The sequence below is a fragment of the Lupinus angustifolius genome, chromosome LG12 (assembly GCF_001865875.1).
Source record: "Lupinus angustifolius cultivar Tanjil chromosome LG12, LupAngTanjil_v1.0, whole genome shotgun sequence".
In the NCBI taxonomy this organism is placed as follows: Eukaryota; Viridiplantae; Streptophyta; class Magnoliopsida; order Fabales; family Fabaceae; genus Lupinus; species Lupinus angustifolius.
Genome location: NC_032020.1, coordinates 18,520,012 through 18,542,970, shown reverse-complemented (window position 1 = coordinate 18,542,970; position 22,959 = coordinate 18,520,012). Strand labels below are relative to the sequence as shown.

The 22,959-nt window shown below is 33.7% G+C and overlaps 5 protein-coding genes, 1 long non-coding RNA gene and 1 other non-coding gene across 8 annotated transcripts; 3 read left to right on the top strand and 4 right to left on the bottom strand.

The window, feature by feature from the left end:
- On the bottom strand, positions 1,433-4,237 carry LOC109363045 (protein NRT1/ PTR FAMILY 2.9-like). Its single transcript, XM_019609213.1, has 4 exons — positions 4,007-4,237; positions 3,688-3,905; positions 2,653-3,209; positions 1,433-2,360 (listed from the first exon to the last, which is right to left on the bottom strand). The coding sequence occupies exons 1-4, from the start codon at positions 4,092-4,094 to the stop codon at positions 1,454-1,456; spliced, it is 1,770 nt and encodes a 589-aa protein (XP_019464758.1). The 5' UTR covers positions 4,095-4,237; the 3' UTR covers positions 1,433-1,453.
- Positions 5,690-8,109, bottom strand: LOC109361705 (protein NRT1/ PTR FAMILY 2.8-like). The gene is made up of 3 exons (XM_019607233.1): positions 7,956-8,109; positions 7,610-7,827; positions 5,690-7,179 (listed from the first exon to the last, which is right to left on the bottom strand). The coding sequence occupies exons 1-3, from the start codon at positions 8,086-8,088 to the stop codon at positions 5,719-5,721; spliced, it is 1,812 nt and encodes a 603-aa protein (XP_019462778.1). The 5' UTR covers positions 8,089-8,109; the 3' UTR covers positions 5,690-5,718.
- On the bottom strand, positions 8,687-10,992 carry LOC109361948 (protein NRT1/ PTR FAMILY 2.8-like). The gene is made up of 3 exons (XM_019607472.1): positions 10,840-10,992; positions 10,494-10,711; positions 8,687-10,063 (listed from the first exon to the last, which is right to left on the bottom strand). The coding sequence occupies exons 1-3, from the start codon at positions 10,970-10,972 to the stop codon at positions 8,687-8,689; spliced, it is 1,728 nt and encodes a 575-aa protein (XP_019463017.1). The 5' UTR covers positions 10,973-10,992.
- On the top strand, positions 11,703-11,775 carry TRNAA-AGC. Its single transcript has one exon. It is a non-coding gene; the product is annotated as a tRNA-Ala (tRNA).
- On the top strand, positions 12,482-14,638 carry LOC109361633 (probable pectate lyase P59). The gene is made up of 4 exons (XM_019607145.1): positions 12,482-12,751; positions 13,122-13,776; positions 13,867-14,109; positions 14,179-14,638. Exons 1-4 carry the CDS (start codon positions 12,546-12,548, stop codon positions 14,392-14,394), a joined length of 1,320 nt encoding a protein of 439 aa, XP_019462690.1. The 5' UTR covers positions 12,482-12,545; the 3' UTR covers positions 14,395-14,638.
- On the top strand, positions 14,835-15,113 carry LOC109362878. The gene is made up of 2 exons (XR_002109454.1): positions 14,835-14,889; positions 14,980-15,113. It is a non-coding gene; the product is annotated as an uncharacterized LOC109362878 (long non-coding RNA).
- On the bottom strand, positions 14,942-22,173 carry LOC109362877 (delta-1-pyrroline-5-carboxylate dehydrogenase 12A1, mitochondrial-like). Of its 2 annotated transcripts, XM_019608945.1 has the most exons (17): positions 21,982-22,173; positions 21,090-21,163; positions 20,889-20,992; positions 20,435-20,502; positions 19,679-19,736; positions 19,418-19,531; positions 19,092-19,175; positions 18,315-18,419; positions 17,812-17,925; positions 17,446-17,577; positions 17,277-17,366; positions 17,047-17,136; positions 16,079-16,288; positions 15,846-15,956; positions 15,374-15,453; positions 15,135-15,276; positions 14,942-15,101 (listed from the first exon to the last, which is right to left on the bottom strand). In XM_019608945.1, exons 1-16 carry the CDS (start codon positions 22,065-22,067, stop codon positions 15,138-15,140), a joined length of 1,659 nt encoding a protein of 552 aa, XP_019464490.1. In that variant the 5' UTR covers positions 22,068-22,173; the 3' UTR covers positions 14,942-15,101; positions 15,135-15,137. The 2 variants fall into 2 exon arrangements, with proteins under 2 accessions (XP_019464490.1, XP_019464489.1); XM_019608944.1 differs by having other exon boundaries at positions 14,955-15,276.

The window sequence follows — 22,959 nt, the reverse complement described above, 5'->3', positions numbered from 1 at the left end:
TTGAAGGAGAGAAATCCCCCACCAAATCTTACACATGTCATTTTCTTTCTTTAAGATTATTTTTTAAATGATAAAATTAATTATTTTCTTATTTGGAAATATCATATCATTCTAATCAGTAGTATATAAAACTTATATTTATAAGTTTGATTATTTGACTTGTAATCTTCAACATTGTTCATTTATGATTATTTATTTAAATGTTTATTGAAAAATTATACGATTTCAACTTTATTATGTGTTAACAACTAATAAAAGTACTAATAACAATTCCTTTTATTTAATTATTATAAATGTATCTTCAACTTGATATATTAAAATTATATATTTTTAAAGGCTAGTTAAAATTAACTCAAACAACCATCTAACTAAAAAAAACTTCAGCAATAAGTTGTTTTCGCATTAGACTATTTTAACATAATTTTTCGAAGTATTTTTTAACTTGCATCAATGCTTACTACTTCAAATTATTTTAATCGATATTCTTACTCAAAATTAAGATATTTGGTTTGAGAGCATCTTTTTAAAACATATTTATCTCATATCTCACATTTTTCGGTGCTCTTTTATAAGTCAGAGAGTGAAGTATTATGTAAAACAAGATAAAAAATAAAATAAAATGATAAACTATAATATTCTATTTTAAAAATATTATTTCTCTCTTCCATAATGGAAGGAATTTCTACTACTCTTTCTTATATGGAGATTTTAAAAAGGAAAATATAACAATCAATAATAAATGAGAAAAGTTATACATACATGATTGACTAAAGTTTTGACTAATTGAATTTATCTATAATCAATAAATGAGGAAATTTGACTGAAAAAAATCTAATATTAAAATATAAAATTTTAATCTTTTATCATTTATGTTGCTACCCTTATTATCCGGATGCTCCAAGCATTAAGACACTAATTAAGAGAAAAAACTTAAATTTTTATTGGAATATCCTATTTTTAACATATCAAAAGATATCGAGTTAAATTAAAATACAAGACACTCATTAGTAAAACCAAAGAAAAAAAAAGAAAAAAATGCTAAATTTTTGTTTTCATTCTCTTGTCTTACAAAAACTGGAATTTTTTTATTTTGTTCAATTTTTCGTATTCACTTGAGCCATTTAAGTCCTATAGAGTATTTTTATTTTAATATTTTTATAAACATCCTCTAAGTGTAGACCAAACTTTTTTAATAAGAGTTATACTTTATTTTCTTTTCTACTAGTTATAAACACATCTCATTTCAGACCATTTATTGTTATGCTTTAATACTGTAATAAGATCTAAATCAAAATTAGAAGGTTGACACAAAACTATTTTCAATCCTAATCCAAAATCTTATTTTTCTTGCTGAAGAAGAAGCTTTATGTAATGAACCATTTTACTTTAATGCCTGTACAACACTGCATCCCCATGATGTATGAAGAATTGGACCTACCAACTTAATGAATCATTAAACAGTTGTTTCAGATTGTTTTGATACTTGATCAAGTTCAATGATACTACTACTACAACCAGTGTCAACTCCTTTGTACTTATACCACTTAGCACATAGTATAAAATAACCCAAATTAATAACTTCTAGTCCTGTTATTATGTAATAAAAGTATTCCAATCTTCCCTTGTTGAGATCCTGTGGTAACCAATTCCCTGTTGCAGATTTTTCTGTAGCATGATGAATAATTGAAATCAGGAAACTACTCAAATAACTTGATCCAGCTAGGCCACATAAAAATAAAGACCCTGCAAGACTTCTCATATTCTCAGGGAATTGTTTGTAATAAAATTCAACTTGTCCAACCAATGTAAATGCATCTGCTAGTCCCACTATAGCTAACTGAGGAATCAACCATAGACCTGACATTGAAGAAATAGCACCTTTTCTTGGTTCTATTCCTATAGGTTTTGTTAAAGCCATAGTCCTTCTGTGCTTTTCAACCACACCAGATATTAGCATGCATATAACTGAGATAAATATGCCAATTCCTATCCTTTGAAGAATTGTGATGCCACCCTCTTTTTTAGTTACCCTTTGCAATGAAGGGACGATTAGTCGATCATAGATGGGTAGCCATATGCTCAAACTCAGCATAGCAAAGATATTGTAGGATGCTGCTGGTATCTTAAAATTGCTGTTGAAAAGGGTTCTGTCAGATTGAAAGGCTTGGAACACTAACATTGTGTTCTGTTGGACAACTGCAACAAAGTAGAATATGCCTGAAACCCAAATTGGGATCACTCTTAGCAAGCACTTCACCTCTTCCACTTGCTGCATATTGCAAAGATTCCAAGGATCACATGCAGACCCGTCCGATTTCAAGTGATCTTCTGGGGTTATAATAGCAGCTTTGTCAAGAAACCTGTTAATGTAAACACATTAGAACCAAGCATTTTCCAGTTAGCAAGAATATTGAAATATTAATGCTAGAAAGCAGGGTAGAACAAAAGTACAACAAGGGTACAATGACTATTTTGAAGTATTAATGCTTCAAGGTAATGTGTAGTTAGCAAGAATATTGATATGCTACCAAGTACCAACTACTGATAATGGATTATTATTCCAGTTAACAATATAATATATGCTGTTATATGAAGAAGTGTAAAAATGGTGAGTGTTGGCCATGAAAAATCACCAAATGTTAAATATTTTACCTGAACTGATAGGTGTAAGGAAGCTTGGAGTTAATAGACTGAGGAGACATATAGGTGAAGAGTTCATCCAATGGATACTCTGGTAAATTTAGTTTCCTTTTCTTCACAGCTACAACTATAACTTGAACTATACTTGTTACTGGACTACCAGTTGCTTTAACTTTCACATATGATTTGCTTCCCATGAAATAAACTAGAGATGAGAACAACATCAATGCAGCAGGAATTCCTAAACCCAATGCCCAACTCACATTTGATTGTATATAAACAATGAGTGTTAGAGACACCATTTGGGCAAAAGTGTAGGTAAAGAAGTACCAATTGAAGAAACTATCAATTCCCTTTTTTCCTGATTCAGTATTTGGATTGAACTGATCAGCTCCAAATGCCAAGTTACAAGGTCTTATACCAGCAGCTCCTATAAGAATAAATCCAAATCCAAGCAATAGAAATGCCATTTGTCCCACACTTGGTCCTGTGCATGTGATGCTTTCTCTTCCACAATGAGGTGGATGCATACTCTTTATTGCTGCTGTTAAGCATATCACAAGCAAACCCTGATTGGAGGAGATACAACAAGTACATTCATCATGCATGGCTCAGCTCAAACAAGTTTATTCCTTATTATCTTTGGTATATACTCCTAGGCTCCTACTATTAAATAAATAAAAAGTAAATGCATTCAATATCTCAGCAAATATATAAAAAAATGTTTATTTAGTTGAGGGAGGATCTTATAAGAGGATTTATATTTATTCATGAGAATGTCTTGAAAAGTTTCTCAATGATTAGTACTTAAAAGCCTAGTTTCCAAATAAGATGCCTCTATATCCTTATTTATTGTTTTGTTAAGCAATGAACAATTTCTTAGATGCTCTTGTCATGTACCATTCTTGATGTATAACATTTAAACTACTGTTAGAGTAGGGGACAATAATATCCCATAGCAATAAAATTTCCATACTCAGAGAGCATATAAAATTTGTTGCACATTACATAGGCTTGAACAAGGAACTTCTGAAGAAGAATTAATACCAGAAATGAAGCAACTGTGCAGAATCCAAGTGTTATGTAGCGACCAAAATATGTATCACAGAGAAAAGCTCCTAGTAAGGTAGCAAGGTTGGTGCTCCCATTGAAGATGTTGATTATATTTGTTGCTGTAATACTGTTGAGGTTGAAAACAGTTGTAAGATACACTAAGAGGTTGGCTAAGGTTCCAATAGCCCCAAGCTTCTCAAAAGTTTCATTTCCTGCATGATATTGCACATGAGTTACTCAAAATCCATGCATACAAAATTAAAAGATAGCATATATATAATATAATGTAATAAACTTAATTTTGTTAGATTACCAATGATGAAGGGCATGACCTTCCATCCTTTGTAGTTTATCTTTGAATTCTCATTGTCTTCCACACTTACTTTCTCATTGTTCTCCATATGTTAGTTACTTACAACTTGAACGGTAAAAACTGAACCAGAGTGAGGAAACTAATGCTTGTTAGAGTATGACACACTCCAAATATTTTCAATCTAACTTCAACCATTCATTTCTTTCTTGCTTATTGGAAATGGGTGCTGCTAGTTCATGAATTTAAAGGGATAAACTGAGTTTTTTTAATATTTTATTTGAGGGGACCATGGCATATTTTGAGCTAAAGTAGCACCTATCTTTCTCTACTTCTTCCAGAGTATGTCTAACAAAAAAACATGTGGTTTGAATCTAACGTATGTCGACAAATAATTCATACAAATAATTCATACTTCACATATAGTCACACGTTTCTGGTTATCATTTCTGTGAGTTATTGGATAATAATTGAATCTCATTTGAACTTTTAATTTGTTTTTAAGTGATTCAAGGTCTATGCACTTGATTCACACGACTGTTCAATAATGCTTCTAATCCCATATAAATGATCAATAATTCGGACGATATAAATATTTATACTGACAGTACATGAATATTATACTATTATTATTAAGTGGGTAGTATCCGATCTCTTCCACCGTATATGCCTAATCTCATGCAATATTTAATCAGCTACAACATTAGTTTACAGCTAGAAATTGTCACCGCCTAGAAGCTTGTGGACATATTTGTGATGATTGATGCATTATGTTTAGTTCACAATTAAGTACTATTATTATATTATATAACTTTGTCTTCAGTTTGCCAGCAGAAAATGTTGTCCTTTATTAGGCCCTCTTGGATACTTTTCATTTCCATATTTCATGTCCGTGAGTTAGATCTATTGCTGCTTAAATTTGTTACTTTCTCCTAATTTTAAAAAGTAATTTCAGCTAAGTGTTGGTAATTTTTGGTGTAAACAAATTTATAAAATCTTGGGTAGGAACTTGTTTAAAAAAATTGTATTGTGAAATTTAATCTTCACAAAAAATAAAATTGAAGAAAATGAAAAATGGAAAACAACATTTGAAACTTCAAGTTCAAACCCACTTTACTACTTTAGACAGGACAAGAAAGTAGGATCCTTATAGTGTTCAATTTTGTTTCATCTTCTACTCAAAAAATGCGTGTAAATTTCAATTGCTTTGTTGTGCGTTTATCTTCCACAAAACCATATACTACTACACTGTAATTATTGGTGAAGCGACAAAGCAGTGTCAATCTATGTTGGAGCCTTCATGTTGTTGCACTCCTAATTCAAAGTGTAAACGCAAATTAATGCCACCAAATGAAGATTAGAAAATGATGTTTTCATTTTTTTTTCAAATCAATCATGTTAAATATCAAATACCTAACTTATTAAAATTTTCATGTTTTTTTGTTTTTTATATTTAAAAACATGTCGTACTAAAACTAGAGAGCTACAGGCTGAAACACACATGCCTCTCTTGGGCCACAGTTGCTAAACGCATATTATAAAAACTGTCACACGATTCATTAAGGGTCTGTTTGCGAGTGTTTTTTGGAGGATAAAGAAGGGAAGAGAAGGGGAAGACTCGGGAGCCATGAAATTATAAACATTGATGGTCTAATAATGGATGCAAAAATTAATTAACTTAACAACTTAATAATGACCCTTCATCTAATGCCCCATTATTTGATGTTCAATACCTTCTCCTCATCATTTGGTTGAGATGCTTCTCTAGCAGTTGAATTCTCTGTTGTCTCAGTACTCTTGTTGTTTGTCAAATAATGGCTAGCAAAAAAATTGAAGTATACAAAGTTGAATGCTCCAAGAGCAACAATGATATAATAATAGTAATCAAGCCTATTCTTATTTAAATCATGACCACCTAACCATGGTGTTTTTCCTCTATGTGATGTTGCTTTGTGAACAACATTGACAATTAAGGAACCTATGTAGTTTGCAATGGATAAGCTCAAAAAGAATACTGCTCCAGCAACAGTCCTCATACTCTCTGGCATTTGCAAAGTAAAGAATTCCATTATAGAAACAGCAGCAAAGGCTTCACTCAAACCTGATAGTGCAAACTGTGGCAACAGCATCACAAAACTTAATGGTGAAATAAGAGTACCATGTCTTAAAGCCGAGTCGCGGCGCTTTCTCTCAACAACTGCAGCTACCAGCATGCATAAGATGGATAACAATATCCCTATTTTGATTCTTTCAGAAAGGGTCAATCTTTTAGCCTTTTTGGTGATCCTCTTAGATAGAGGAATATAGATACACTCATAAATGTATATCCAAAATGAAAGTGATATCATTGATATAAGGTTCATCCAACCAGGTGGAACCTTGAAGTGTGATCCAATGGATCTGTTGGTTTGAACAACTTGAAGGACTCCAAAAGTGTTCTGCTGATCCATTACAATGAAGCAACAAATTCCTGTTACCCATACTGGTAGAATTCCAAGTAAGCATTTGAATTGTTCCACTTGTTGCAAACTACATAGTCTCCAAGCATTCCTTGCCATGCCATGATTGTCCAATTCACTAGGATCAGCTATTATAGCAGCCTTATCAAGGAACTTGAACCTATCTGTGTGAGCAAGTCTTTTATTATTCTCCAACTCTGGTGAATTATTCAATGTAGGGGCAGGATCATAAAAGGTTACCTCAGAAACTTGTAGCTTACGTTTTCTACATGCTGCTGTAATCACTTTAGTCATATCAGAAAAAATGCTACCTTGAGGTTTCTTGCATAAGTAAGTGTGGCGACCGAGCAAGAATATGGTGATTGAGAAAGCAAGACACATAGTTGGAATGGCAAAGCCCAAAATCCAGCTTATATTGGTTTGAATATAGACAACACCAGTTAGTGCTATAACTAGTGCAATGGTAAAAGTGAAGTACCACCAGTTGAAGAAGCTCTCTAATTGTACCCTGCCCTTCTCTGTGTTTGTGTCAAATTGATCAGCACCAAAGGCAATGTTGCAGGGCCTAATGCCGCCGGCGCCGACAGATAAAAGTCCAAGACCTGAAAAGAGGACACCAAGCTGCCAACCTTGTGGCAGTTGACAATGGAGTGTGTCCTTGCAGGTAGAGGGTCTTAATTGATGTATACCCGCTGTTAAGGTCATTGTCAATATACCCTATCAAATGAAATGAATCCAAGCTGGTCATGATGTATACATTCTCTCAGGTCAATAAGATAATAGAGCAGTAACTGCAGCAAAAAAGGATTTCATCTCCCAAATGCAATAAAGGGCGGCCCGGTGCAACTTTATCCTTGCAGATAAAGAGACTAGTCATGAGTTCAAATCCTAAGAGAATAAGACCGTATACATCTATTATTCTCGTACACATATTTTGATTTTAGTGATAGTTGGAATGCAACATGTGATTAATTTTACACTAACTATGTTTATACTTTTGGTATCAAAATCTTAGTTACTTCCCTTTTAGTTAATAAAACAAGAAAAACATGTTTACACATTAATTTTTTCTATCTCAAACAAGAAAGTGTAAATAAAATAGCTGTGATGCAAATTAGGAGGCAGAATGAGAAGTGAATTTCCTTACCAAAAGTGATGCAATAGATCCACAAAGGAGGGTCCTGAACCTGCCCAAATAAGTATCAGAAATGAAAGCACCAATAATTGATGCAATGTTGGAGGATCCATTCCAAATTTGTACCACATTAACCACAAATATGCCACTCAGATTGTAATTTGTCAACAGGTACACTGTTAGATTCGATATCAAACTCATAGATGCCAATTTCTCAAAGGACTCATTACCTTCAAAGTAAGATTAAAAAATTAAGCAAAGTAAAGAAATGAGCAATGTGCATTAAAGTTGTGAAAATGAATAAAAAACTTATAGAACAATGCATGTTACATTGTAAAATATAGAAGTACTTAGATACCAATTATGTATTTGATTGATCTCCATCCTCCTGCTTTTCTTGGTAAAGGAGTAGGAGATGGTTCAGACAATTGCTCATGTTCTAGTTCAAAAGCAGCAGAACTATTACTCATAACTTTCTCCATTTTTAGCATGTGTTTTAACTCACTTCAACTCCATCTATCTATATATATATAGTTTTATTTTATTCAGTTTTGAAATGGTCACACATGCATGCAGATATTTGTTTATTTATGGCTGAATCATTCAAAAGGGTCATGATTTTTGAGATAATTTAGCTAAAAATCTCGTGATGTGATTTGCATGTGCTTATTAGGAAAAGAAGCTATAGTAGAAATAATAAAATGGCTCATATCTTTATCTGTTGTGGGTAAAGTCACAGTTTCAGTTAGGATATTATATAGCTCTGTTCCTAATATTTCGAGATTGTGATTCGGGTGAAGTCAATATGCTTCATTTATACTCTATTTACATTTTCTCTCTCTCCTTGTTGTATATTATTTTCAGTAAATATTGTTACTTATGATATTTTTTTTCCCTTGAACCAATGCACACATTTTTTTTTTTACCCACATGTATTCTTGCACCTGAGTTAATCATGTCCTAGTGGACATTTTTTTTATCCACAATACTCGATTGCCTCAAGTGTAAGAATATATTAAAATTAGATTCAACTTGATCCTGACACCAAATTCTAAAATGATAAATTATTTTCCTTACTTCTAATTGATGTTATTTATAAAAGAGCAATGCAAAAACGAATTCCTTGACGGTTTGTTTGCTACTACCTCTATACTTGTCACATAATAGTGAAAAAAGTACGGTATGCACTGTTACTAAGTTTTTATTAACATGAAATAACATGGGGATGTAGCTCAGATGGTAGAGCGCTCGCTTAGCATGCGAGAGGTACGGGGATCGATACCCGGATAAGCTCAAAAAGAATACTGCTCCAGCAACAGTCCTCATACTCTCTGGCATTTGCAAAGTAAAGAATTCCATTATAGAAACAGCAGCAAAGGCTTCACTCAAACCTGATAGTGCAAACTGTGGCAACAGCATCACAAAACTTAATGGTGAAATAAGAGTACCATGTCTTAAAGCCGAGTCGCGGCGCTTTCTCTCAACAACTGCAGCTACCAGCATGCATAAGATGGATAACAATATCCCTATTTTGATTCTTTCAGAAAGGGTCAATCTTTTAGCCTTTTTGGTGATCCTCTTAGATAGAGGAATATAGATACACTCATAAATGTATATCCAAAATGAAAGTGATATCATTGATATAAGGTTCATCCAACCAGGTGGAACCTTGAAGTGTGATCCAATGGATCTGTTGGTTTGAACAACTTGAAGGACTCCAAAAGTGTTCTGCTGATCCATTACAATGAAGCAACAAATTCCTGTTACCCATACTGGTAGAATTCCAAGTAAGCATTTGAATTGTTCCACTTGTTGCAAACTACATAGTCTCCAAGCATTCCTTGCCATGCCATGATTGTCCAATTCACTAGGATCAGCTATTATAGCAGCCTTATCAAGGAACTTGAACCTATCTGTGTGAGCAAGTCTTTTATTATTCTCCAACTCTGGTGAATTATTCAATGTAGGGGCAGGATCATAAAAGGTTACCTCAGAAACTTGTAGCTTACGTTTTCTACATGCTGCTGTAATCACTTTAGTCATATCAGAAAAAATGCTACCTTGAGGTTTCTTGCATAAGTAAGTGTGGCGACCGAGCAAGAATATGGTGATTGAGAAAGCAAGACACATAGTTGGAATGGCAAAGCCCAAAATCCAGCTTATATTGGTTTGAATATAGACAACACCAGTTAGTGCTATAACTAGTGCAATGGTAAAAGTGAAGTACCACCAGTTGAAGAAGCTCTCTAATTGTACCCTGCCCTTCTCTGTGTTTGTGTCAAATTGATCAGCACCAAAGGCAATGTTGCAGGGCCTAATGCCGCCGGCGCCGACAGATAAAAGTCCAAGACCTGAAAAGAGGACACCAAGCTGCCAACCTTGTGGCAGTTGACAATGGAGTGTGTCCTTGCAGGTAGAGGGTCTTAATTGATGTATACCCGCTGTTAAGGTCATTGTCAATATACCCTATCAAATGAAATGAATCCAAGCTGGTCATGATGTATACATTCTCTCAGGTCAATAAGATAATAGAGCAGTAACTGCAGCAAAAAAGGATTTCATCTCCCAAATGCAATAAAGGGCGGCCCGGTGCAACTTTATCCTTGCAGATAAAGAGACTAGTCATGAGTTCAAATCCTAAGAGAATAAGACCGTATACATCTATTATTCTCGTACACATATTTTGATTTTAGTGATAGTTGGAATGCAACATGTGATTAATTTTACACTAACTATGTTTATACTTTTGGTATCAAAATCTTAGTTACTTCCCTTTTAGTTAATAAAACAAGAAAAACATGTTTACACATTAATTTTTTCTATCTCAAACAAGAAAGTGTAAATAAAATAGCTGTGATGCAAATTAGGAGGCAGAATGAGAAGTGAATTTCCTTACCAAAAGTGATGCAATAGATCCACAAAGGAGGGTCCTGAACCTGCCCAAATAAGTATCAGAAATGAAAGCACCAATAATTGATGCAATGTTGGAGGATCCATTCCAAATTTGTACCACATTAACCACAAATATGCCACTCAGATTGTAATTTGTCAACAGGTACACTGTTAGATTCGATATCAAACTCATAGATGCCAATTTCTCAAAGGACTCATTACCTTCAAAGTAAGATTAAAAAATTAAGCAAAGTAAAGAAATGAGCAATGTGCATTAAAGTTGTGAAAATGAATAAAAAACTTATAGAACAATGCATGTTACATTGTAAAATATAGAAGTACTTAGATACCAATTATGTATTTGATTGATCTCCATCCTCCTGCTTTTCTTGGTAAAGGAGTAGGAGATGGTTCAGACAATTGCTCATGTTCTAGTTCAAAAGCAGCAGAACTATTACTCATAACTTTCTCCATTTTTAGCATGTGTTTTAACTCACTTCAACTCCATCTATCTATATATATATAGTTTTATTTTATTCAGTTTTGAAATGGTCACACATGCATGCAGATATTTGTTTATTTATGGCTGAATCATTCAAAAGGGTCATGATTTTTGAGATAATTTAGCTAAAAATCTCGTGATGTGATTTGCATGTGCTTATTAGGAAAAGAAGCTATAGTAGAAATAATAAAATGGCTCATATCTTTATCTGTTGTGGGTAAAGTCACAGTTTCAGTTAGGATATTATATAGCTCTGTTCCTAATATTTCGAGATTGTGATTCGGGTGAAGTCAATATGCTTCATTTATACTCTATTTACATTTTCTCTCTCTCCTTGTTGTATATTATTTTCAGTAAATATTGTTACTTATGATATTTTTTTTCCCTTGAACCAATGCACACATTTTTTTTTTTACCCACATGTATTCTTGCACCTGAGTTAATCATGTCCTAGTGGACATTTTTTTTATCCACAATACTCGATTGCCTCAAGTGTAAGAATATATTAAAATTAGATTCAACTTGATCCTGACACCAAATTCTAAAATGATAAATTATTTTCCTTACTTCTAATTGATGTTATTTATAAAAGAGCAATGCAAAAACGAATTCCTTGACGGTTTGTTTGCTACTACCTCTATACTTGTCACATAATAGTGAAAAAAGTACGGTATGCACTGTTACTAAGTTTTTATTAACATGAAATAACATGGGGATGTAGCTCAGATGGTAGAGCGCTCGCTTAGCATGCGAGAGGTACGGGGATCGATACCCCGCATCTCCATTTTATTTTCCGCCATTTATTGAAATGAGAACTTGTTTATTTTTTATAAATAATACACAGTTAAGAACTTTTAAACTATTTAAAAGGTAAAATTAGTTATTCTCCCTTTTTAAGTTATTTTCTAATTTCAAATTGGTATTGTAACTTTTTTGTTTAAAATAAATCATTGAAATTTGTAAGTCCTAAATATTACACTGCCATATTTTTTGTGTGAAATTTATTGACAAAATTATGTAACAAGAACATGATTGTTGATTCTTGGATTGATGAATGTTTCATATCACTTTGTTTCATCTAATAAACACCCTTAAATTCTGTTCCAAAACATATTCCATTAAATAGTATTACTCCAAAATAAAATCTCAGTTCCACAAATAAAGAAAATAATCTAAAAACAAGCCATTCAAGTGAAAGGCTCTCCACTCTTCCCTCACAATTCTTCATTTAGACTTATATGAACTTTTTTATTCCTATGTTGGCCCAAAATGCTCAGAATCACACGCAAATATAGCATTTGAAGCAGAATAATAGACACATCCTCTTCTTTTGGTCATAGATAATTTTCCATATTTACATATTCACCCATATATACATATATATAGCCCCTAAGAGGATCTAAATAGTAGTACCATGCACGTAGGGACTAGCACAAAGTGAGGGAGGAAGATAACTTAAAAAGCTAAATATATATTGTTCCACACACACAAAAAAAGTTCAATATATATAACCAAGAAAACATAAGCAAGGAATAAATAAAGGAGAAAAGAAACATGAAGGAAATGGAAGCTAACATTAAGCATAAATTGGTCTTGTTTTGTGTATTTTATCTTGCTTTGTTCACTACCCTTAAAGCTAATGAAGATCACTTAGACCAAGTTTGGCATAGGCGAGCTTTGGAAGCAAGAAAAGCTGCTCAACAAGCTTTCAGGCCAAACCCTGAAGAAGTTGTTACTGAGTTCAATAAGCACGTTAACAAGTATGTCTATAATTCTCTCATTACATGAAATTTAAAATTGCCCATCATTGAATTCTAGCTCAAGCTAAAAACTTTTTTCATATTTTAAAAGATGCTACACTAATATTATTGAAATAGTTGCACTCAATATTCTGGTCTATAGTTTTGACACACACCCTTTTTAGCTTTTAAAATAATATGGACCTTTTCAGATTTGTAGCAAGTGTCATATCATACTCATGCTGATAAAAAGAAGTGATAAAAATATGTAGTGTAACATGTGTATTACACATAATATTTGAGGCCATAAATAAGGTAAACCAGATAAGTGAAAATGGCATTTTTTTGTTGTTGTTGCACATATCCTAATGAATGATGATGGGTTGGTCAGGGCTATGAATGGCTCTCATGGCTTAAGGAGGGGTTTAAAAGCCAAATACAATGGTCCATGCTTGGCTACAAATCCCATTGATCGTTGCTGGAGATGTGATCCAAATTGGGAAAAAAACCGTAAAAGGCTAGCTGATTGTGTTCTTGGTTTTGCTCATGGCACCACTGGAGGCAAAGATGGCAAAATTTATGTGGTTACTGATTCATCTGATAATGATCTTGTCACACCTAAACCAGGGACATTGAGACATGCTGTTATTCAAACAGAGCCACTATGGATTATTTTTAAACAAAGTATGACCATTAAACTAAGTTCAGAGCTTCTAGTAACTGATAATAAGACCATAGATGCACGTGGTGCACATGTTCATATTGCTAATGGTGCCCAAATCACGTTGCAATATGTGAAAAATATTATCATTCATGGCCTCCACATACATGATATAAAGAAAGGTGGTGGTGGACTCATCAGAGACTCGTTGGACCATTATGGATATCGTTCGCAGAGCGATGGTGATGGAATGTCATTGTTTGGTGTTAGTCATGTTTGGTTAGATCATCTTTCTTTGTCAAATTGTGATGATGGTCTCATTGATGTAGTTGCTGCATCAACTGCTGTTACAATCTCAAACTGTCATATGGCCCGACAAAACGATGTAATTTTAACATCACTTCACTTATGTCTAGCACATCACTAGAAATGTTTATAAGCATGAGTTGTTTCTGTTGTTGTTTTTGTTGTGTAGGTTATGTTATTGGGTGCAAGTGATAGCTTTTCAGGTGATCAAGTGATGCAAGTAACTGTGGCTTTCAACCATTTTGGGAAAGGATTGGTGCAGAGGATGCCAAGATGCAGATGGGGTTATGTTCATATTGTCAACAATGACTACACTCATTGGCTTATGTATGCCATTGGTGGTAGTTCACATCCTACAATACTCAGTCAAGGAAATCGATTTATTGCTCCTCTCAACCCATTTGCAAAACAGGTATGTATGAGAGTTTATTCCACTCATTCCTCAATGCCATTCACAAAATAATAAACTTTGATGATATAGGTGACAAAGAGGGACTATGCATCTGAAAGTGAGTGGAAGAATTGGAATTGGAGATCAGAGAATGATTTGATGATGAATGGAGCATTCTTTGTTGAATCAGGAAAAAGTGTTGCAACTCCTGCAAACATAGACATCACTGCAAAGCCTGGGACATTTGCAGCAAGTCTCACACGCTTTACAGGTCCTCTAAAATGTGTTGCTAACAAGCCATGCTGAATATAGCTCTAGAAGAGGTTGTGGTAGTAATAATAAGCCACATTCTCAGACCCGAAGCTTTTTACCTCTTGTGCTTCTGTGGTCTTTTTCTTTCTTTCTTTTATTTGTTTTACTTTTGATTATGGTTAGAGAGAATGCAGGAACTGAGATATAGATGTCTCTTAACATGGGTTATAGTTGTCAATCCCATCCTATATTTAATTTGTATCCATTAAATCAAATATGTAACCTATCGTTGTTAACCGAAAAAGACAATCATAAATCTGGAAAGAAATTATTTTTTTACTCATAATACCTTTATTAACACAATTTTCCCCTTAAAATTGAATATTATCTCATAAATGTACTTTATGGTTCTCAAATCTTTACATTTCTTTTACTACCCTTCAATGTACAAATACAGCCAGGAATGGTGTGAAACTATAAGCATGTGTGCATGCTATAGCAGGCAACTTCAAAATAGGATTGTGCAAGGGGGGCACCAATCTATATTACGTTAGTCCAGAATTCCACATCAATGAAGTTATAGCTTGTTTTATGGTGACAAAAAGTCCACGGAATGATGACCACAAATATATTAGTGAGAAAAGGCTAATGGAAACAGATAATTTCACTAAATTTATTCTCAAATCTAAACATGTCAGAAAAAGACTGGCATGATCTTTGCGTCAAATACTACATGCTAATATGCTACCTCACTGTCAACATTGTTATTTATCTCCACTCACAAAAATCTAAACTTCTCATGTTGATGGAGGAATTTCCCAATTATTTGGCACGGGCCCAACATCATAGATGATTTCTCTGTGGCAAGACCATACTAGTTTTATAGCCTCTGGTGTTCCAATTCCTGCACCTCTAGGGTCCCCAGCAGGTCCAAACCTGCAATGTCGTTATTGTTTTAGACCAAATTGAATCAATGATCTCAACTACAAGTAGAACATACCCAAACAAATAAAATAAAAAGTTATCTGCCTACCAGTGATTTTGTGGAGCTCCAGTTGTCCTAGCTCTAAGACCAGCATAAGTAGTGCCATTTACCGTGTTTCCAATGACTTGCTGCATATTTATGTTTCACCACAAATAATCACATCATATTGAGAACCCACCACATAAAGTAAAGTATATTTATGATAAATATTTCTGAAGATAACCCACCCTTTTATGTGCTTAACAAACAAGTAACATGTTAGATGCCAGAGAAATCTCAGGTATCTCAATTTTGGTGGGATTTAGTTAGTAGTTACTACAAAATCTATCAGGTAATTGACCTTAAATGCAGAATAAACTTTTAGACATGCAATATTATTCTATGGTCCAATCCACTGAAGTGCTATGCTTTTATTCTAAGAGTGAAAATAAAAAGTAATGAATTAATGATTTTAAGACCAGTTTAAGCAACAAGCGAGGCTGAATGGAGCCATACAGACATTTGTGACATAAAATCTTGCCTGTAAAAAGAGAGGATCGTTTGATACTACAGCAGCTGTTAAATGTGCATGCATTCTTTCCAAAGCATCCAACACGATTGGTAACTGACTGCTCTTGTAGTCAGTAACAATCTGAGAATATAAATTGCACACATTTATGTCAAAAAGAGCAGACTGATACTGTATTTGAAAATTAAAAATAAGAAAGACATCTTAGAACTTTATTTTCATGTTCCAAGCCTTCCTTTCAATACCTGAAAAGGACCAAATATTTCTTTTGTCACTAACTCATAATTCTTGCCTTTCACAATTTCCTCAAGAGGAACATAAACTGCGGTCGGTTTAATAGCACCATAAATTGACGGTATTGAGTGGTCCTTTAAAGGCTGACCCCCAAAGAGCAGCTTTGAACCAGGTATCTCAAGTAATTTATTCACGTGTTCTAGCATTGAATCAGTCGTAAACTGCAAATATGAGCAAAGCATATCAAGAATTTCAAATGAACTGAATGTGTCTTATCATACAATAAAGGATAGCTGATATTTATTTTGTGGAAGATGCGTCAGCTAATTAAACATTAAATAAATAATATAATATCCTGGTTGGTTGCAGGATGATATGGTTTATCAAAGAACTACTCCATTTTTGGATATGCAATGGTCCACAATCCACCAATAGTGTCAGCTGTGGCAGAAACTTTGAAATTCGACTCATCATCGCAAAAGCTTTATCATTAATCAACTAATATAAATAAGGGTAGGACAAATGTAAATATAAACATCAATCAACATTCAAACTTCTACAAGTCTGTTTATAGATTTTTATATTGAATGATCTAAAAGTTAGGACTTGGGACAACAAGTCAACTGTGATAGCCAGCAACATTTGGTATTAACTATTAAGCCTGAAAGCAGTGACTTGCGCAGGAAATAACCTCCACCCAAGAACTCGCTTAATTGACCATCGACTACCATTACAAAAAAACAAGGATATCATCTCCATGATGTGCCTTAAAAGGAATGAGCACCAAAATTTTCTTTATAACTTATCACAATTAACACTAGAATCCACATACATTTTTAAAGTTTAAAAATACTACAAGGCGGTTCGTCACCTTACCTTCTAGAAGAATTATTAAGCTGCAAGGGAGCCACAGCGGTTTTTAGATATTAATTCTAGATCAATAGACTAAAAGAATAAGTAAAAAGACATGTATACTTACGGTGAGGACTGGGCCAACTGTCAAATCCTCTAGCTTTCTTCTCTCAGCAAGATCTTTCAACTTAGATATCAAGGAAGTTTGAGACCAGTTCTGAAAAAAGGAAATTAAATATTATACACCTCCATGAATTTAAGGCTCAAAACATAACGTACATCAAATTTGCAACTTCAGATAGTTCTTCAGAGCATTTAACCAAAGCAAATGTCATCAAGAGAACCAAAGTGACTGACCTCATGAATAAATAACAATGATTGTGCCGAGCATTTCTGACCACTGCACGCATATGCATCCTGGTCACATACCCATGCAATGTAATCTTCCTGCAATCAAGCAAAAGAGAAACTATTATAGAACTGAAAATTGAGTTGGTGCATTCCGAGCTCCCAAAGAAAAAGAAACCTGTTGGACATCAGGGCCCAGTATTTTCCAGTCAAACCCAGCATCTTCCAATTTAATCTTTCCCTTCAAATCGCCAGCCAACTTCTCTGCCACTCTTGAACTACCAGTAAAAAGGGTCATCCTTGGATTTGCCTGTAAGTATAATGCTACATCATGATTCAATATCATTACAAAAGAACATGTAGCCAGGAACAGATGTAGGTATGTTAGAATATACAGGAGCTCAAAAGATAATAAGATCCAACAAAGGAGGCCAATACGAGTTATACAATTCAGATCATCACAAAAGAAAATCATTGTAAATTGGTAGTCTTCCAAGAACAATATTATGCTCTGCAACAGAATTCAAAGTATCGAACAACCAACCTCCTGCAAAAGCTTGTTCATTGTCTTCCCATCAGAATTTATGAAGTCAACATCCTCAACAGGCAAACCACAGTTATGAAGCAGACGCAACATTTGCTCCATGACAATGCTCACCTACAACAATTTCAGTTGAAATTTCAGAAAAAAACACTAGAAAGATTTGAATATAAAAAGAAAGTAAAATTAATATTTCCAAAATCAAACATAAGAAAATAAAAATAAGAATGCCAAAATGAGCATGAGGATACAATGATCTCTACCACTTAAAGGAAATACCAACTATATCAAAGCATATCCCATGGCAGAAAATTTGCATATTCAATTATTCTCTTTCACCCCTGCCCTGATGGGAAGAAAGAGAAAAACCATGCATCACAACTATTTTTCCCACAGCCAACTATAATCAATATCCCTTCCAGTTTAAAAGCTAACCTTGATGTATGGACTTTGTATTAGGTGTAATGTCAAAAATGTTTGCAATAATCAGAGCCAAACGTAATCACCTTGCTATCAACTTTAAGGACTGGCTTGTTGCCCATATAAAGTGCACCCATCAGTTGAAGGACTGGAATCTCTAAGGGAAAATTAAAAGGAGTAATAATCGCCACCTGCAGACACACAGTTTTGAGGTTACACCAAGTGTGAAGGTGAATATTTATGGTTTGAGTGGAAATTCTAATTGTTCACTTACTAAACCAAACACCCATGGAAAAGTGCATGAGCATTAAACCACTAGTCTAAATAAAATTCAACATCAGAAAACGCCCCATTCTTTTTTTCCCCATTTTTAGTTACAAGTGGCATCAGTAAAACTTTAAAATAAAAGAAAAAGCTTTTTTTGGGTACAAGAAATAAAAAACTTTGTTTAGAATAAAGAAAACATTTTTCCTTATTAAGACTGTGCTCTTCTGACCCAAAATACCCCAAGTCTGGTCCCGGGTTATGCCTTCCACCACATGTAGTGAATTGAAACCACAGACAACATTAATTTTTCATAATAACCACAAAGGAAATTAGCCACTCCAAGTATGATCATTTCATCAATGTGTGTCAGCTTGATATATAGATGCAACTGAATTTGCACATTCCACCTTAATATGATACTAAACCAGAGTCATAAAATTATGTATTGCTGGGTTTTATTTTCGGAAATTTGCCCATGTTTTTTCTTTTCTTCAATTTCTTAGAGGACACTTAAACCAGTGGGGAGCGAGAAAGATAGAGACCGTATTTGCCCTTCAAAATAGAGTATATCAATGTTGAAAAACCAAAACCCTTACCGGACCATATGGCCAACGAAAACCGTGACTTTGCTGTCCAAGGTGATTTCCAGGTACTGCAAAAGACCTTGCCAGGAAACGAACCTGTTGAGGTGTTGTTAAAATGAAGCAAGGACAAAAAAGAAAACACAAAAGGAATGATACAAACTTTGCTAATTAACTTACAAGGGAAATCATAAGATAAAGATATAATTCAGGCGTAAATCTATCAATTAAATGAATATCAAATTATGTTACTGTATCACCCCATATCAGAAAATGACATCTTCCTGGTTAGGAAGTCACACATTTAGCTCCAACACATCTGATTTTGATGAACAGTGTACCTGATCTCCGCAGAAATTCTCTAGAAATTTCTGAGTTACATAAACTTCTCCATAAGCCTGCTGGTAACTCTTTGGAGAAACTCTTTGTATTAGCCTTGTAAAGAAATCTGAAACCTGAGGGTCATGAAGTATATTTATTTAGAAGAAAAAAGTGAGATCTTTAATGCAACAAGTGAAACTTATACCACAAAACAAAACAACAAAGCAATAAAGCGAAAAGTATAGGAAATGAAAAATAAATCTTCATTTAGTTTCATATACCTTAGGAAGCGAAAGCATGTGAGCTGCCTTAGCAGATATATCTCCATACATAAGATATCTGCAAAAGATTAATAACAAAACTCTACTTTAGACCTCACAAAGATGACCAAAATAAGAATGTAAGAATTGACATCATACCGTAAAGCATAAAATACTACAATGATCAAATCAGTCCCATTCTTTAAGTAAAACTGACAGGTCTATTACAATAGAAAGATTATTTTTCTCATTATTATCTTAGGCAGCTTCAGAATCCTAAGGTCTAGTGTATTTTAGTAACTCCTCTTAGAAGAAGTCAGAAGTCAGAAGCCAGCTGGGTTGTTAGTCCATTCTGTAATCCAACCTTTACCTAGTGAGAAAATACGGAAACACGCCTGAAAAGGATAATCACTCCCATTTACACCTAGCAAACTGACCATCTGAAGATTGCCTCATGTTTCCATTTCAAAAGGAAAGTGACTAAACCATTGTACCATTTTTCAACCCCAAAAAAATGTGCCACTGACAAAAAAGAGGCCAGAGGCTTTGGGAATAGTTTACATATCCACTATGCATACATACTCAACAAAAGAACCCATGAGGGAAACAGTCACGCACTCTTACATTACAGCATAAGACAGATTCATATGGATGACTGGATGGGGTCATGAGGATCCCATTAATTTTTACTTTTTCGGCATCAATCCAAGAAAACAAACCTTCATATGTTTCTTTATATAAGGTGGAAAAGAAATAAGGAGGGCAATCTGCACATACCTTTCCGGTGACTTAAAAGGATTGTGCACACCATGTTTGGGACAGCTGGACAAGCTTTCAACAAATGGCTAGCAAGACAAACAGATGGAAATTTTTAGTCAAGAGCTCTGTCTCAAACCAACTGTTAAATTACAACTAGCTCATTTTTACCTTTCAATTTTAAATTTTTCGCTCCTTTTTTCCTTTCTTTTTTTCACAAAATAATGACAGTCCTATAACACAGAGGTTAGGCTTCAAACTTGAGCTTGCTATTAAAATAAAAGGTGTGGAAGCAATGCCTCAGACACTTAATATTTCATAGTTTGCAGGGTTATGAAGTAGTAAAACTGTAAAAGAATACAGCCTGGAATATATCAAGTTTTCTCTCACTATGCTGCAGTTTTCTGTGAGAAATAAAATAAACATATTTCAACGAAAATGCTAACAAGACAAAAATTTCATTATGTTGCTGCACCTGAATGCCTGTTTCATCAACTTCAGCAACTTTAATAAATGAGTCTCCATTTAAAGGATCCACAATTGTATTCGAGTTTGAAGATCCTATCCATTTGCCCTGCACTGAAAGTGAAAAACAATACATTCAGAATGATGGTCATGGAAGCGTGGCAAAATAAATTTGATAACAGTTGATATTGACATTCTGAGCAGCACCTACCCAAGTTCAAAACTTCAGCAGGACTAGAACCCGATATCTCTTCAGCATCAACTGTGGCAAAGGTTGATACATAGCTGCAAGATATTGGAAAAAATGAACTAGGGCTCAAAAAGCATACTAAGAATTGTATTAAAAATTATAGTAACTGAGTACATAAATAAACTAGTTTGGCTAGAAATTTTCTTAGATTCATAATTTTTAGATAAACTAGTGCTTATTCCTTATTCCTTAATAACAAATCCAAATAACTAGATTTTTTATAATCATAAATTAAAATGTTTTGTAACAAACACTTTGAAAACACAAGCTGTGAAGTCATAACTCTAAGGAATAAGGGATACTTGTAAATGGATCATCGACTTAATCGTGCATATAGAAAAGAATAAACTATAATTTTGTGTTGCTTGTGTGATAAAAGATAAACCACATTGTTGGTTGAAGAATCAAAATACGAACAAACTCGATTTGAAGCAGCGGCTATATCAGAATCAGATAAACTTGAACGAGTCGGGTATGAAATTGATTAAATAAGTACAACGTCGCCGTTTCAAACTCAGATCACAAAAAACACCATCACAAAATAAAGTGATCAACCAACAAGGCGTTGGTCCAGTAATGTAGGCCCCACTGGATCCAAGGTCGAGAGTTGGATTGTTGGGAGGGGTAGTACAAACTCGAAAGTTATTAGTTCCTTATCAAAAAACGGGAGTACCTCTGCTTCCCATAAAGTGTATCACTTCATGAGTTACTGTTTCTTATTATTTGAAAAAATATATTTAAATTAAAATTTATTATTTTTCTGACAAATCAGAAGCACAGTGAGTGAGTTTTGGAGCAAATGTCCACCCACCAAAAAAGCAAAATGATCGGTAAGAAAAGGGTGGGAAATTACCGAGGGAGATTGAAAGAAGCGAAAGCGTTGTAGATTCGTGGAGTTGAAGCAATTCTCACTCCTCTGTTCACAATACACTTGAACATGATGAGTATTAGGTTGTGAGAGAGAGTACAAAACAAACTAACTATGTTTCAGTGAAAAGAGTTTGGACTGAGTTCACTGCTCAAAATGCACAATGGAGTCTTTGTTTTCTATCTGTTAAACAATAATTAAACAATAAACAAAACTAACAATGCCACAAATTATGGCCATTCCTTTCAATCTTTTTGAAACTTTCCAATTCTAACTTTTATGGCATTTAACCTCCTATATTAGTATAATAATATATATTTAATTTATTGATATATAATTTAATTAGTGAATTATTAGTCAATTTTTGATAATAACGTAAGTTGGAAAAAACATTCATGTATCATAAAATGAATTGGTTATTTACAAGGTTATGAAATATCTTTTGTTATATAAAAAAGACAATTAGATAATTATAGAAATAAACTTCAGCAATGTCCATCTAAAATTACACTAACCTATGCAAAAATATAATAGATGTCTATTGTATTATATATATTATTATCCACACATTAGTTGATCAAATGTCAAACAGATTTCTAAGTTCTCAAGACAACCCAAAAAGTTAATGATTTAATCATGCCATGACCCATTTAATTATTTCAAGTTGGGTTGTGAAGAAAAAGGTTCAAATGGTGTGAGCCTAACATTGTATATTCTAACATTATATATCTAGGGTTAGGATTCTCTTCATTACTTCTTTATTAATGGAGAAGTAAATATATTAAAAAACAAAAAAAAATACAATATTTAATGATACATTTATCCTTTTAATTATAATAAAATAATATTATTATCATTAAAAGTAAAGAAAAATACATATATTTATATCTCCATTAATGAAGAAATTTCTTGTTCAATATAACGAGAGCACTTTTCATAGACAAACAGTGTTACGATGACATC

Excerpts from the sequence above, each read along its gene's own strand:
- LOC109362877 (XM_019608945.1), bottom strand. The coding sequence starts at position 22,067 with ATGTTCAAGTGTATTGTGAACAGAGGAGTGAGAATTGCTTCAACTCCA. Across the intron at positions 20,503-20,888 it reads TTGATGAAACAGGCATTCAG|CCATTTGTTGAAAGCTTGTC; the intron begins GTGCAGCAACAT and ends TTGTCTTGCTAG. Across the intron at positions 19,176-19,417 it reads AGAATTTCTGCGGAGATCAG|GTTCGTTTCCTGGCAAGGTC; the intron begins GTACACTGTTCA and ends ACACCTCAACAG.
- LOC109361633 (XM_019607145.1), top strand. The coding sequence starts at position 12,546 with ATGAAGGAAATGGAAGCTAACATTAAGCATAAATTGGTCTTGTTTTGT. Across the intron at positions 13,777-13,866 it reads ATATGGCCCGACAAAACGAT|GTTATGTTATTGGGTGCAAG; the intron begins GTAATTTTAACA and ends TTTGTTGTGTAG. Across the intron at positions 14,110-14,178 it reads TCAACCCATTTGCAAAACAG|GTGACAAAGAGGGACTATGC; the intron begins GTATGTATGAGA and ends TTGATGATATAG.
- LOC109363045 (XM_019609213.1), bottom strand. The coding sequence starts at position 4,094 with ATGGAGAACAATGAGAAAGTAAGTGTGGAAGACAATGAGAATTCAAAG. Across the intron at positions 3,210-3,687 it reads GCACAGTTGCTTCATTTCTG|GGTTTGCTTGTGATATGCTT; the intron begins GTATTAATTCTT and ends TCCTCCAATCAG. Across the intron at positions 2,361-2,652 it reads CCTTACACCTATCAGTTCAG|GTTTCTTGACAAAGCTGCTA; the intron begins GTAAAATATTTA and ends TTACATTAACAG.
- LOC109361705 (XM_019607233.1), bottom strand. The coding sequence starts at position 8,088 with ATGCTAAAAATGGAGAAAGTTATGAGTAATAGTTCTGCTGCTTTTGAA. Across the intron at positions 7,828-7,955 it reads ATCAATCAAATACATAATTG|GTAATGAGTCCTTTGAGAAA; the intron begins GTATCTAAGTAC and ends CTTACTTTGAAG. Across the intron at positions 7,180-7,609 it reads GATCTATTGCATCACTTTTG|GGTATATTGACAATGACCTT; the intron begins GTAAGGAAATTC and ends TTCATTTGATAG.
- LOC109361948 (XM_019607472.1), bottom strand. The coding sequence starts at position 10,972 with ATGCTAAAAATGGAGAAAGTTATGAGTAATAGTTCTGCTGCTTTTGAA. Across the intron at positions 10,712-10,839 it reads ATCAATCAAATACATAATTG|GTAATGAGTCCTTTGAGAAA; the intron begins GTATCTAAGTAC and ends CTTACTTTGAAG. Across the intron at positions 10,064-10,493 it reads GATCTATTGCATCACTTTTG|GGTATATTGACAATGACCTT; the intron begins GTAAGGAAATTC and ends TTCATTTGATAG.